The sequence below is a fragment of the Parasteatoda tepidariorum genome, chromosome 8, assembly GCF_982258835.1.
Source record: "Parasteatoda tepidariorum strain Cologne lab strain chromosome 8, Ptep-v5.0, whole genome shotgun sequence".
Lineage (NCBI taxonomy): Eukaryota > Metazoa > Arthropoda > Arachnida > Araneae > Theridiidae > Parasteatoda > Parasteatoda tepidariorum.
Window position 1 is genome coordinate 44,328,730 of NC_141762.1, and position 16,255 is coordinate 44,344,984.

At 32.0% G+C, this 16,255-nt stretch overlaps 1 protein-coding gene across 1 annotated transcript in view; it reads right to left on the reverse strand.

The window, feature by feature from the left end:
• LOC107449135 (2-aminomuconic semialdehyde dehydrogenase) overlaps positions 1 to 15,615 on the reverse strand; it is a 32,899-nt gene extending 17,284 nt beyond the window's left edge. Inside the window, exons 1-4 of the mRNA XM_043055219.3 lie at positions 15,132 to 15,615; positions 3,435 to 3,635; positions 2,454 to 2,665; positions 882 to 1,048 (exon numbers count right to left, since the gene is read on the reverse strand). Coding sequence (XP_042911153.1) covers positions 882 to 1,048; positions 2,454 to 2,665; positions 3,435 to 3,635; positions 15,132 to 15,304 — 753 coding nt within the window. The 5' untranslated portion in view covers positions 15,305 to 15,615. The remainder of the gene's footprint in view (positions 1 to 881; positions 1,049 to 2,453; positions 2,666 to 3,434; positions 3,636 to 15,131) is intronic.
• Positions 15,616 to 16,255: the final 640 nt, after the last annotated feature.

Here is a 16,255-nt window from a genome sequence, read left to right on the forward strand (position 1 = left end):
TTTTCCCTAGCAACTAATACAATACTGTAGCATTTACATGGCAATAATAAACTTCAACTTAAATGAACCACGATACTTAAAACTTTTAAAGATAGTTTTTGAAACTATCTTAAAATTTCTTATCTACTAATAAATGGTCTTGTGAAGAACAAAAAAAAAAATGGATATTGCAATTGTACAAGTTAAAGCTTATTTTAAAATCGAATTATAATTATATTTTCCATATTGAAGCCCTCTAAATGTAAATGAGGAACTAAAAGAATACATTATGCTTCAAACTTTTGTGAAGTTGATGAAATTTCACTTTTTTTTCTCCAATTAATCAAGTGTTTCCTACATTCTAGACACCTATATTGTTGCATTTTTAATTGAACCTTCTTTGCTTGTTTAACGTCTTAAATACATATGAGTTCTATGACTCCGAATTGACTTAATGACCTTTCATCTTATTTTTTATAGTCAGAGGTAGCTTCAAACTTCTTAACTTTGCTACCTAAAACATGTAATACTATAGTGAGATTTTTTTTTTATTTACGTCCAATTGAGCCGTATTTAGCTCTTGTCCCATTCAACTCTCCGATTATTCCAACTCAACTGACTTAATTTTAGAAAGCAAATGCAAAATAAATCCGTAATTTATTGGAGAAACGCAGAATCAAACCGAGCACATGTGACAATAATATTGTCGGTTTACTTGGTGTTTGGGAATCCATTATTGCAGTTTTGTATTTGTTTTAGCTCTGCCCTCCCAAATCAATTCATGTCATCCATTTATGTAAGCTACCATAATACTAGCGAGACATTTTTTTTTTAAAATTTAGTTTTGAGTTTTCGTTTAATGAAATAAAAGACTTTATTTATGATTTTTTTTCTGTTTTTACCTCTAAAGAAACCTTTTTGGCCATACTACCAGCTATGCTGGCTATATGTAGCCCCGCACTGTCACTCCCTGTGAAAGATATAATATGAATATCAGCATGCTTGATAAGGGCTTCACCTGTAATATGACCATAGCCAAAAACCACATTTACTACACCATTCGGAACACCTGTTAATTAAAAATAAAACCAATTTTAGAAAATAGTTCATTGAAATATAGTTCAATACCATAATTTTCACAATAGGAAAGATTTAACTTTCTGTTATGAAAAAAATATTGACAAAATTCAACTTTTGCTAATTTGCTTTTCTTTTAAAAAAGCATTAAAATATAGATATTTTTAAAATTTGAATTACGTACTTCTTAAGAAACATCAGTTTTTTAAAGAGAAAAAGCATATCACACAAAAGCAAGTCACAGCTTTACTTTTGTTTTGCTTTTTTTTCCGATTTCATTCGGATGACAGAAAATCATTTATATAATTTCGTGGGGCTAAAAAATTTTTATTATTTTGTTTTTGGGCAATAACATAATCAAACAATCTGTTTTTTTTTTTTTTTTTGGCGAGGTTTGGGGAGGCAAGATTGGCTTATATGTATATTAAAGCGGGGAAAAACACAACTGAAATCTATCAAATCACTGAACAGAACTGGAAACAAATTTGATGAATTTTGGAGGTATTTCTAATAATTGCGTTTTTAAACTTCGCAGTTACCACTGCCAATCAAACAGATTTTAATACTTTCAGTCACTCTTTCTTCAGTGGTGATTCATTAGATTGCCAAAACTTTTTGATTTTTCTTGCATAATGTGTAATTTTTTTAATTTTTCTTTTGTGTGTGAATCCAGATGATAGGGTTAACCTGTTAAGCTGATCTTTAAATTTATCAAGATTCAGCAAGTCGGATCTTGTATTGTTTTAATATTAAGGTACACAATATGCATGCTGCAATATCTTATTATTATTTTTTATATTTAGCTCTTTATATGACTGTAGAAAGTATACTTTGTTTGCCATATTTCCTAAGTTTTAATGGTTGATGGGAAACTATCTCCCCATCTGCAATTTGAACGGCTATCTGCTAATAACTTCAGAAAATTGATTTAATAAAAACAATGAAGGGATTTGTTTACATAAATGTGAGAAACAGTAAAGGTTTGCGTGGGATCAAGTACAGGGACCGACATTGGAGCACTATTTTCACTTGTGTGTTACGTATTCACATATCTGATAGTTTCTCATCGGATTTATTTGCCGTTTTACAGTCAGAGTTTATGAGCACGGAAGTTCAAGTTCATGACAATATTTTTACTTAAGGTAAAATTTCGAAAATACCACCCACCTTTCCGCCAAAAAATGGTCTTAAAAATCAAATTAATTTTAGGTTATTAGCTGAATGAACTTTTTTTTATAAATCAATTTCAATTCTAAAGATATTTTAACTTAACATAGCTGAAAAAAATGGCATTATAAAGGTTTAAATAGGAAATTTAAAACAGTTGGAAATAAATAGTAAGTAAATAAGTATTAAGGAGTTAATAAATAAGCAGGAAACTTAGCATAGTATCTTACCAGCTTCTCTTAAAATGGAACAAAGCATCCATGCAGTGACGGATGTGAATTCGCTTGGCTTAACAACCACTGTATTTCCGTATGCTAAGGCTGGTGCTAGTTTAAATGTTAGCAAATACAATGGCAGGTTCCAGGGTACGATAATAGCTGCCACCCCACACGGTGAACGTGTAGTATAGTTAAGAAAACCATCTTCGACTTGGTTTATGCATCTGTGTAATAAAAATACAAAACATTCATCTTAACTTTTAAAATCCATTGGATGCCTGCAAGTGACGCCATTGGAGGTAAATTGTGACATTTGTCGATTCATAAGCCACACTCGCTTGACGTCGCTTACACGTGTCCAATCAAATCTGATTTAAATCATAATCACTTCTACTACTGATTGCTCACGAAAATATAAAAAAATATTCATAAATATATACCCAAAATTTGAAAATAAATATGGTAATTCCCGAAAATAGCAATAACGTAAATTATTATTATTTTTTTTTTAAATTTCAGTTTTAGATTTTTGCATAAGAAATTACTTCAGATGTTTGAAAAATTCTATAAGTATCTGTACAATATAAATGTTATTTTCTGATTACTATTCTATCAAAAATAAAATAATAATAAAATATTATTACTTATTAAAAAAAGCTATTTATTTGTATTTTGTTTATTTTTAGCAAAATTAAATTAGACTAGATTTAAAATAGTACTTTTTTTGACTAATTCCAAAATTCTAACTTCATTCTTCTTCTTTTTTCTCTCATAAATAAACGTCTAAATTTTCAAAAAATTGCTAAAAACAAACAGATAGGATACAGATAAATGTTTGAAAAATTCGTTATTGGGTGACAACCGCAACCGATAAAAATTTTATTTTAATTAGATTTTATTTATTTTAATTAGACTAACTGTACATTTTGTTAATGAAATTCCTGGCACAGTTTTATAATTTATGCACACAACATACAAAAGATACTAACTTACATATCTTTATCGCATAATATGGTGTTAGCAAAGTGACGGAAATTCGTGACAGCCCTAGGAATTTCTATGGATTCTGCCAACCACAATGGCTTTCCTTGATCTTTCGATTCTGCAACTGCGAACTCGTGGCATCTTGATTCTAAAATATCTGCAACCCGCGATAAAATTCTTGATCGAATTACTGGGTTTAAGATGGACCACCTAAACAAAAATAATATTTCATTTCATTTATCTAATTTAGTTTTTCAGAAGAGTAGATTATTTAAAATTAATTGAAGGTATGAGGGTTTTTATTTAACATTATTTGATAAAAAACCACTAAAAGTAAGTTAGGAGCACTAATCTCAAGCTAAGTTGTAGTCGTCAAGGAAGTCATCTAATTCCATCTATTTTATCTCATCCTCACAGGAGAAATTACGTGCTGATCATATTACTGACATTAAATGAAACTATTTTATTTTATAAACGCCGTTGAACCTCAGTCCCAATTTTTAGTTTACTATTATCAGTGTTCAACTCCACAGGCCTGTAATTTTGAACCAGTCCAGAAGACAAGGAAACTCCTGGATCAATACCCCAGAGGTTCGATTTGTAATGGGAACATGGAAAACTTTGTGACTCAACAAATTTTACATGCATCAGTCACCATTTATTACACGAGTCTTCGGCCGGCGGGGATCGAACCCACGACCTCTTGTATATGGGCCCATTGGCCTACCAGCCAGGCTATCTGGAAACCCCAAAACTTGTGCACGTAAAATCTGTCGGGGTCACAAAGTCCTCCAAAGGGCACTTGTTACTATTTAACACTAAGGGATTCTAGGGCCAGTTAGATTGTAACTCCCGTTCTCATGAACACGAGTCCGACGCCCTACTAACCAGATTATTCCGGTCCAAATAAAACTTTTTTATTTTATTAACTATCGTAACTCAATTTTGGGTTTACGACTAATAATGTTCAACACTGTAGCCTTACAGTTTTAAACCCAATCCAGAAGGCCAGAGAACTCCTGGATCAAGTAGTAGGATAAATTTCTCTTCGTGGAGGACTTTTTGATGGAACTAACAACGCATTTGCTTAACATGGAGAGAAAAACCACGAAAACTTCCCACTGTTAGTCGGGTGGCGAGGGGACTATAAACCGTGATCCGTTTACCACTGACGATATTTTATGTCAGCACTGTGGATGGTGCGAACCAAGTGCGGAATTCGTCTAGACCAGCAATCGCTGAGATTCGAACCCGGTTCATCACATTGGAAGGTGTACGCTCCATCCCCTGAGCCACCAGGGCTCTAATGAAACTAATTTATTTTGTAACCATCGTTAAACTGCCGACCCAAATTTAAGTTTACGACTACCAATCTTCAACTTCGTAGCCTTGTAATTTTCAACCCAATCCAGAAGACAATGGATCTCCATGATCAAGGATCGGGAGAATTTTGCCTTCGTGGATAACTTTTTGAACCCGCACTTGCAAAGAAAGCCACGGAAACCACCCACGGTTATATTGAAGGCAAGGGCTCTAATCCATGATCCGTCGACCACTGATGATATTTTACGTCAGCACTGTGGTCAGTGCGAGTCGAGTGCGTTTATCGACATCACTGGGATTCGAATACGGTTCACCTCATAGGAAAGAGAACGCTCTATCCTAAGAAACCACGTCTCAGACTTTTGAATTGCAATATGCATTGTTCTATCACGAAGGCAAAACATAGCCAAAGTTAAACTTAAAAAATTTTTACAAGAGAAGACATTTGTATTAGCATAACTAAACTAATATATATATATACTATTTATTTCCCTCAATATATAAAACTCAATGATGTACTAAATTTTTTATTTATATTTTATTAACGGAACAAAATAAAAGGAATCTATCTAATTATTATATAAAAGACTATGGCGTATAAAAAAAAATTCTTTTCTCGCATTGACAACAAAGCACTGGAAATTGAAAAATCAAGTGAGTGAGCAGTATAGAAAGAAAACAATACCTACAAAGGATATATAAACAGGCCTATACGAATTGCAAATGGAGTTCATAAATAAAATACAGTTTTTTTAATTTCTTAGCAATAAAGTAAAGCTTACTCCAGATTTCCTTCTTCTTTTTAAATTTTTTCAACGAGGGAAAAATCTAAATTAGATAAATACTTATTAAATACTTATTAAATATTACGAGAAAAATGATTAGCTGCATATTTTTTCCTTTAAAAAACTAAATTTTTTTTGTTTTCATGAAGGAGCCTTTCGTAAACTGTATAATTGACTTCTTTTGAAGCAATTAATATGTGTACATAAATTTTTAGAATAGTTCACTCATTTGCTACTTACGTGAAATGACGTAGATATGTTGTTGAAATTTATGTTTGATCACTGGTATTGATGTTTGAATCACGAATGACTCTCTCAAGTGCAAACATTAATGCCAGTGGTCATATTTTTACTACATCAGTACAACTACTTGCATACGCTGATGATGTCGATATAATTGCTCGTTCCCTTCCCGCCCCGAAAGAGTCATTTCTTGCCCTTGAGGTGGCTGCAAAGCAAATGGGCTTAGTCATAAATGTTATTCTCAAGAAACAGAGTCCCAGACCCCTATCTTCAAATAAATTCTTATAGATTTGAAACAGTGAGGAGTTTTACTTACTTAGGATCAATTTTTACCATTGACAACAGAATTACTCCTGAAATAAAAAACCGACTCTATCTGGCGAATAGGGCTGTCTATGGGCTGAGAAGATTTATTAAATCTAGGTTTCTTTCTAGAAAAACAAAGTTCTTAATCTACAAAACTCTCGTCCGGCCAGTCTTGACCTACTCCTCTGAAGCTGGAACAACAAAACTGGAGGAAAATTGTATCGCAATATTTGAGAGAAAGATTTTGCGGAGTATGCTTGATGGTGTAAATGTAAACAATAACTGGAGAAGGAGATTTAACTTTGAACTGTACAAGATTTATAAACAACCTGATATTATTAAATACTTGAAAATAAATAGAAAGAATTGGATCGCCCACGTGATTCGAATGAGTGATGACAATACAATAAAAAAGATGGTTTTTAGACCCACTGGAACAAGAAAGTCGGGGCCGCGGTTGAGATGGGTTGACTCCGAGGAGTGTGATTTTCTTATGGAGAAATCTTCAGAGGAAGGCATTGGCTCAGATTGGGCTGTCTGGCCAACTATGATGATGATGATATTGTTGAAATTTTAATCAAATTTAAATCAAAATTTCTGTTTCAATTCTTTTTTCTCTTCTTTATTTTCTTGCCTATAAGAGAGATGTACTATTCCGTTTCAAGAAACCATAATGTTAAATTCGGAATATATATCACCAAATTATTATTTTGCCGGTGGTACCTAAAGTGTGGTAGTAGACATTGAGGTAATAGGTAACTAATATACTAATATAGGCTCTGTGTAATAGGTTTTTTACGGTCTGTCGAAACGGAAATGTATATAAACCAAATGTATCCCAGAGTTCGTATGATGAATTATTTTATAACTTTAAAAAGTATAGTAACAATCATGCAAAGCTAAACTAAAATACATCAGTATTCAATCAGCGAGCAAAGCGAGCTCGAATTGCTAAGCGATCCGAAACGATCTACGAAGCAGTCTCGGTGGTAGGATAAAACAGCGAGAAGAGGGTAAAACCGCCCAATTTTTAATAATTATATTTCTTTTTATAACTATTTAACATGCATTTAAATGCGAATTTATTTTATCTAAAAATCTAATATCAAATTTGAGAAGCAGACCTTAGAACGGATTTGTTTTTTATCTAAAAATATTCCCACAGATATTGTTTTGAAGGTACTTGAAAAAAAATCAGATATTTTAAAAAGCAATAAAGTTAATGATATGCGCACATAAAATAAACACTTATCTAACGCGCCATCGTGTCACTGAAAAGTTGCTGATAGATTTTTACAAGATGCAATAAAATGATATCTAATCTTATTTTGTTGTCAAAGGCTCGATTTTAATAGAAGTTTTAAAAAAAAATGTAAATAAATAAACCCTAAGCAGCATAATACATAATACACTCCCTTTCACTTGTTTATCATTTAAAAACTAATTTTGTTTTTCTTGTTTTAACAATGATTTTTAGGGGGGAGGGGAACATTTTAGAATTTAAGTCTAAAGAAATTACTTAAAATTCTATACAGGAAATATCTCCACAATTCAGATAATCCTGGATCCTATAAGCACAATGTTGCTCGCGTTAACGCCCATTATAATGAAATCAGTGCTATCTATACCACCAAAAAAACTGAACATCGGTTTTCAAGCTATATTCCTCATACCTTATATCACTTACAGTGGCTATTTCAAAAACATAGAAGAGTATTCAAGCATCTAACATTATAGCTACCCAGACCATCAAAACCTGTCAAAATGGTTGATTTCTCTGATATTGGAGGTTAGGTAGTGGATCCTTAGCATTCATTACGTAAAAATATGTACCCGGAAACTTGTTAGCCATTCTCCAATATCCCAGAAATCGATCATTATAGCAGAGGCATGAGGTGTTTTAATATGCTGACCAGTTGGATCACGGTGTGAGACCTGTATACATCATTGAAAATTAACTTTCAATGGACCAAGCCCTTTATATAATTGAAAATTAACTATGGTGCTGTTTTTGCTATATTCTGCAGCCTCTGTTACAACTTACCGTATAGAAACGCAAACGCCAAAGACGAGTTATACCATTGCCAGGGTTTTATCACTTTTCTCCTTTCGTTAAAGCTGTTTTCCGACGGTTCCATCGTCATATGAAATGGTGCTTTCTTGAGAATAATATGATATTTTCATAACTGTTGAGAGTATGCAACAGTTACTCATGGCTGTTGGATCAAGTTTAGCCTACCAGTGTAATCATTGCATCTGTAGAACCAGCTCTGTCTGTGACGCTTATTCTGAAAATTGCGCAAAGCGTCAGTATGGAGAAAAGTCATAGCTTTGTGAAAATGAAAAGCAATTGTGATCTAATTTTTTAATATTTCAAAACTTAATCCAATGCTGCATTATCTGGTCTCATAAAATTTTGCAAAAAACTGAGAATAAGGCAGTGATTTTGATAATTTTCATCTTGATGTCGCCAAATTGGCGATTTTTAAAAAAGTTTAATTACTTTTAAAATATTTAACTTATTTGTCCGTTTTAAAGTCCAGAAAATTCTTCACGGCAAGCTGATATATATAGTTTAAAATCATCGCTTTGCTTCCAGGGCAAGGCACTTAAACTGTTGATTTTTTATTTACCTTGGCGACAGATCTTCGAAAAACCATGTTAAAAGGAAAATTTTATTATCCCACTTTTTCGTCATGAGCTTGGCAAACAGAACTTCATTTTCTCCCTTTATGTTAAGATGCGAAAAGTAAAAAGTCAAAAATCCTTGTCAATGGTGAGGCTCGTCATTGACGTTTGTTTGCGTGCACCCGGGCATGGATGGGACATACACTGATTTCGGACAATATGATCAATATTAATAAAAGTAAAGTTATATTTAAAATTTATAGAGTATTTTCCAACCAAAACTTTAGTTTGATAAAAACATTTGTGCATTATCAAGTTTAGATGCTAAATAACAAAATTCAGGTATGGTAAGATAAAAAATTTACCGTGTGTTTCGGCAAATTTTTAGAGTGCTGAATCATAAATTTTTTAAGAAAAGATTTTGACAAAAGAAAATACTTTTTTTTTCAGTTGGATTGAGGTGCATCTTGGAACCAAAACATCCATAACAAATTATCTGATTCATTCATCTTTTTCTGCAGATTCTTCAAAAACACTTTAGATTTTATTTTTTAAATGTTATCTATTACTTATCCAAAATTATCAGTTAAAATACCTTTTTTTTTCTTCTTCTCTCTTTTAATCTTTCTTGCCCTATTTCATAATTCTTTTCTCTATTCTGACTCAGATACTTTAAGTGTGTGGTTTTGTTTCCTAGCGAACAAAATTTGAATTATACTTAACTAGTCAAGAAGAACTATGTCGGGGCGTAATTGTTGATTATATTCTCGGCGTCGGAGTAGATAAGATTGTTTTACTATGTTAACTCTCTTATGTTTTTAAGCCATCCTTACTTATTGGTTATTATCCTTATAAGTTACTATTTTTACTCCAGCTTATTATACGTTTACTAAGGATTCATACCCTAACAAGCAATAAAGATTTTGTCCAATTGTTACGAAGATAATAGTCCAATAGTAATGTTCTGTTTCGTTTCGAAAACCTCTGCTCTCGGGATAGGACCAGGTACTGAAAACACATCCTAGAAAGAACAGGCCTCAGCACGGGTTACCATAGATATCCCTTAGTAGTCCAAACGTAATGACATATTTTGTATTTACAATCACTGCGCAGCTTAGTACCCCTAACGTAATGACATCTTTCTTATTTTTCGTCTACTGCGCAGTTAACTTCGTCACATCGGACTACTAAATTGATCCGTGCTGAGGCCTTTCTACTTCTAGAAGGTGTTGGTACTACCACGGTACTACCCGGTGTTGTCCTTCCTCTTGATATGTGTCTATGCTGGGTCACGGAAGCTTCAATACAGTGAAGAAAGAAGATTTACAAATGGTCAGAGAGATTCCGATAACGCTCTTTTTCCCTCACTTAAATATCAAATCGCGCCTCTCCCTATATGTATACGTTTTTGTAATAAACACCTTCGTTTATGTAATAAATTGTAATGAACACCCTCTATATTTCACAAGATATTTATTTATTTAAACAAAGTCAAATAATGCTCACCTTGCACGTGTAAATAAGGTGGGCCTAGCCAGTGCAAGGATAGTCATAAAATTACGTCAGATCTTAACCCTTTGAAGCAGAATTTTTATTAAAACTATTTTTCATACTTTTTCTTTATTTTATATTAATTTAGGTCAAAATAAGTAGAAAATATTATATTTAACATTTTAATAATTTATGATTATGAATACGTTTTTTTTCTGCTTCCTTTAAGATAAAATTTTTCCAAACACGGCTCACTTCCAATCAATAATTTCTCTAATTTGCTCTTATTTAGAGAAACAGTTATACAGCATTGAAATTTTTTTAATTTACAAAATCAATTATTAATACATTTTTGAATATGAATGAAAAAAATTTTTTTTCTTATTACTTTCTTGGATTTTATATTTTAATACAAATATAATTCCGATAATCTAACAGATTTTTATTTAGCAATGATTATAGTGTTTCTTATAATTAAAAATTACTGAAATATATTTTTGCTTGTAATTAGAGCGTGGGAAAAATATATATACAAAAGGTACTTCGATGTTCCATCTGCATCAAAGGGATAAGCACAAACAGCAGTTGAAAGAGAAAAGAACGGAGAGAAGGAAAACACCCTGAATAACTTTTGATTTTATGATCATATTTTCACGTATTAAGACCAAATCTATATGGTTTGAGGGCATGTTATTTAATAAGTGGAGACGATATTTTATGTTAGAAATTGAGACAAAAACATACATTGTCTGAAGAAATTCGTGACACTGAAAATAGGGACATAGCCGCAATCAGAAAAATATTTGGAAATTTATAATTATCTTTTATTTTATTTAGAAATAGTAAAATAAATAGATTTTTAAGGTATACACGAATAAATATTTTTTACTGCGACATTTTAAATTACAAGATATAAAATTTGAACAAAATCGATCGAATAGTTCTAGAGAAATAAAAAATAAAAAATTGGATTTTTCAGAAACTATTCCATCGATTTTGTTTAAATTTTGTATTTTGTCATCTGAAATTACTTGTTTAAAATTATGAAAAAATTTGTATACCTTACGACTCAAAATTTCATGCATTATTATTAAATAAAAAAATTATTATTAAAAACTATTTTTCACAAGAAATCATCTTTAAATAAACGAATCTTATAAGAGTATGCAAAATTTTTTCACTAAGAAAGTTCTCGCGATCGGACGAATTAAAAAAAAAAAATTTATTAATTAACGTTAATGGGTCTAAACTTTTGACTGCTCTCCTCTCTTCACGATTGTGCCAGAAATTCCAAATGGCGGCGGCTAACGTCCCCCCCCCCCCCCATATTCTGAAAGTCACGAATTCAGATGCATCATCGAAAAAAAAGAGGAGGATGTTTATTCAAAGAAAAAACGTTTCTGTGTCTGATTTCGTCTATAATATATCGTCTGATAATTAGCATAACTAAAGTTAGGCCCTCAAATCATTAAGATTGAGTCTTGGCAAGTAAAAATCCTATCATTAGATCAAAAGTTATTCAGAGTGTTCTCTTTCTTTCGTGCTGCACATTATATTTTATAAAAATTAACACAGCCCTCAACTCTTTAACAGCATTTTTAGTAGACACTACGAATGATTCGAGCATTCCTGAAAATTAATTAAACCAACTCTTTGAATGAACTTTTAGCAACCACTACAGTTTCAATCACTTCATCAGGATCACTATCGAGTGACATTATTAATTTTAAAAACTAACAAATAATTATTTGAATGCGTGTTTTATAGCCACCATCATTTCTAAAAAATTAAAACAACTTACTCATTACATGCATTTTTAGTAACTCGATCGAGCAACATTATTATTCATAAAATTTAACACTACTAACTCTTTGAATGAATTTTTAGTAGCCGTTGTCAGGTATTCGAGCAACATCATTAATTATAAAAATTAACGCAGCTTACTTTTAAAGTGATTATTAAGCAGTCGCTTCACTACAACTCCAATCACTTTATCCAAGTCACTGTCAGCAACATTATTTTTTTTTATAAGAAGTAACTCAACAAATTTTTTAAATAAATTTTTAGAAGCCATTTTCAGGCATTCGAGCCACAACATTATTTATAAAAATTAACACAACTTACTCTTGAATGAATATTAAGTAGCTTCTACAAATTCTATTAAGTAGCTTCACTTCATCAAGTTTACAATCAGCTATTTAAACAACATTATTTTAAATGAAAAGTAGCACAAGTTATTCCTTGAATAAATTTTGGTAGCCACTATCAGACATTCGAGTAACATTATTACTTATGAAAATTAACTGATCCGCTGATTTGAATGAATATTAAGCAGCCGCTACAGCGTCAATCACTTCATCACAGTGGCGTAGCGAGGGGGGGGGCATCATGCCCCGGGCGCTACTCACAAAGGGGCGCCAAATGGTCCGCAAAACAAAAAATTGCTGGATAATTTTTTTTTATTATAATTGATTTCTGGAAAATATATTTTAAATTAGTGCCAGTGTAATATAATAAATGTTAATTCATAAATATTATTCATAATATTTAATTCATATTATATTAAATTCATATTAAATATATTTCAATATTTAATTCACGTCCTTGTCATCGCGCTCTGCTTAGAATAAAAATGAAATGTTATTAAATGCTGTATATAAGTTTAATGTCAGCATAAATTATATTGTTTATTTCACTATGTTATTACCTTTCAAGTTCAAAGCATTCTTGGTAAGTAATAAATCAAATAAGATTACTTACTACATCTATTCGACGATTCTATTATTAAGTGAATAGAGTATGAAAAAATTTGTTAATAGGAAAATTTGTTGTTCTCATATTTGTCACCACAAATGAATTCATTAATCTTCTGGCGTCCCGCAGAGGACTGATCGTTAAGACACGGTTCCCAGCAGATCACCGATGTCAAGCATCACTGGCTGCGGTCAGTGTGCGGGTGGGTGATCCACTTGGGTCAGTCTGCACAGGGACCGAGGGTGTGCGGTATTGGTCCTCGTTAAACTGTGCTACCGTAAATTGCTCGACTTCGCGTGCAGGTCGTTGGGCTACCGAAGCGGGGGTGCCATCCCCTCCGCAGAGGATCAAAATTGTGATGGCATGTCTTCGGATCATCCTCAGGGATGTTTCCCAGACCGTCGCCAATAGCCCATTGTGCAGCTCTAGTGCGACGTAAATGAACTACAACAACAACAACATCATCTTCTGGCATCTACAGTTCGAAATCAACTAATAAACGATATCAAGCGAAATAAATATTATGGACTTTTGTTTGATTCAACTCCTGATATCTCTCATCGAGAACAAATGTCCCAAGTCGCCAGGTATGTAGATGCTGATTTTATCAATAAGAAAGTTTCCATCAAAGAATCTTTTTTGAATTTTATTGAAATACATGCTAAAGATGCAGCCTCGATCAAAAATACAATTTTCGAGAAATTAAATTACGATGAAATTTCATTAACAAACTGCATGTCACAATGTTGCGATAATGCTGCCGTGATGGCAGGTCACACATCTGAAGCGCGATGGAGCGCCACCGGAGCGGTTATCGTTATCATCTATGGGCTATGGAATATAAAAGAACTAATAGAAAAATTAGCAGAGCACACTATCACTACAAGTGACAACAGAAGTGAAGCTACAATTCTGTTGTAAAATATACTAACCTTTAGTTTTGTAACTTTAGTTCATTTCTGGTACGAAATCTTAAGAAGGATTGATCGTGTGCAGCTCAGATTACAAGATCCTAGAATGAATTTTAGAGAAGTGTTCCATGATCTTGAATCATTAGCGACTGAACTAGCCGAAATTTGAGACGAGCTCTGTAAGGAGGCAATAGAAAAAGCAGTCTCTTTGTGAAAAATGGGATATGGATACAACAATACGTGCCTGGAGAATTGGCTATGGTGGTCATTCAGCAGAAAGAGTAATTTCCCCGCGTTATGGAAGGAAAGCACTTTTGATCGTCTCCATCAAGAAATGTGTAAACGATTAAGTGACTTTAATTTCAAATTTGGATTTCTACAAGACGTTGAAAATTTATTAAACAAGGATAATGTTGATAACGACATTGAAAAAAAATTTTAAAAATCCGGGTGAATTTTATAATACAGATTTCAATGTAATAGAACTTTTTATCAAAATATATGACAGCAAAATGTTACTCCGCAGCAGAAAAGAAATTAAACCTAAAACTCCATTAGAATTTCTTACTTTTATAATCAATCTCGAATGGAGAAGATGTTTTTCCAAATCTGAGAGCGGCATTTCAAATACTCCTGACTATCTCAGTACCAATTGCTAACTGCGAACGTTCATTCAGCAAATTAAAATTAATTTTGACAGATCGCCTAAGTGACCTAGCATTTCTTCATCAAAAACACGGAAAATTTAGACATAGTAATTAGTTTTATTAATGTATGATAATCATATGATTATTAAATATATGTATCTCCTTAGAGATAATAAATATTTACTTTTTTATGGTTTTAAAACTGCGTGTTTCTAAAATATTTCTTTATAAATATGTAAAATAAATAATAGATATCTTTTGAACTAATTCTAGATGATCATATACATTTCAAAATCTAGTCTTGTTCTCTCAACTACATTTTTTGTCTCAAATTTAAAGCCTAGCTTGAGTCTATGACTTTATTTATTTTACTTTGTTTATTTATTTATTTGCGAGTATATTTTACATATAATATTATATGGTTTTCGAATGGGAGGGGGGGAGCGCTAAAAGGGTATTGTACCCCGGGCGCGAGTTAAGCTCGCTACGCCACTGCTTCATCAGGGTCGCTATCAGGTATTCGAGCAACATTAATACGTATTTATAAAAATTCACACATTTTACTCATTGAATGCATTCGAGCACAATATTATTTATAAAAAAATTAACACAACTTACTCTTTGAATGCATTTTTAGCAGCCTCTACAGCTTCGATTACTTCATCAAGGTCACTATCAGGTATTCGAGCATAAACTTCCCCATTAGCAGGGTTGGTGCTGTCAAGGTATCGTTTGCACTCAACAAAATTACCATTTACGAAATTTTTGACAACTAGCAATTCTTGAGGCATTTTTTGAAGTATATAATCTCTTGGAAAAAACCAACATAAATATGAGTTTGAATTTCGTAGGAGATCACTCTTTTATAAATTATGTTTTGTTTTATTTTCACTCTTTTTTTTCCGATTTCAGATAAATTATCGAAAATAAATTGTTGTGAAAAACTAAAACGTAATACCGTTAAGCATCTTATCTGATTTTTGTGGGGTGATCTAAGTTTCTGTAAACAGGTTGCGAATTCCTTAACAATCCAATCTTCTTTTTAAAAAAAATTGCACCATTTCATCATGAAATCTACTTAGTAACAAACTCAGTATACCTTGCTTTGACATAAGGAAAAGTATTGCTTAACTAATAAGCGAGATAAGATTCAAAAGTTGAATTGTTCAAGGACGAATTTTTTTCCCTTCGATATTGTATGTTAAACTACAAATATTAGGTTCTAATTGTATAAGTGTTAGTTTATAGTTTTGCGTGTAGTTTATAGTTTTGTGTTAGTTTATAGTTTCGTGTGTTAATTTTTTGTAGTTTTATAATTTAAAAAAATGCATAACTTTTGCTATTAGTGAAAAAGTGACAATTAGTTTTAAATTTTTTAAAATATTTCATACGTATTTTTTTAACTATAGTCTAAACCTTATTTATGTGTTATGTTGCTTTTAATTATTTTCTTATTATATAAAACACCAATGCGTATGTATGAAGATTTTAAAATAAAACCAATGACATTTCTTTTGGCAACAAAGAGCTGAAAACTGTAATTTCAAGGAGATGAGCAATCATTAGAGCGATTGCTTAAGTGTATAAGTTTAGATAATTTTAAATTCTTTTCTTGTCTGTGCAACGAACAGCTGAAACAAACTGAACTGTAAGTTAGATAAAAATGAAAGGTTCAAATGAGAAAAATTTATGTAAACAAACTGTTGTACACTTTTATTTTAATTATGTATGTATTTATTATG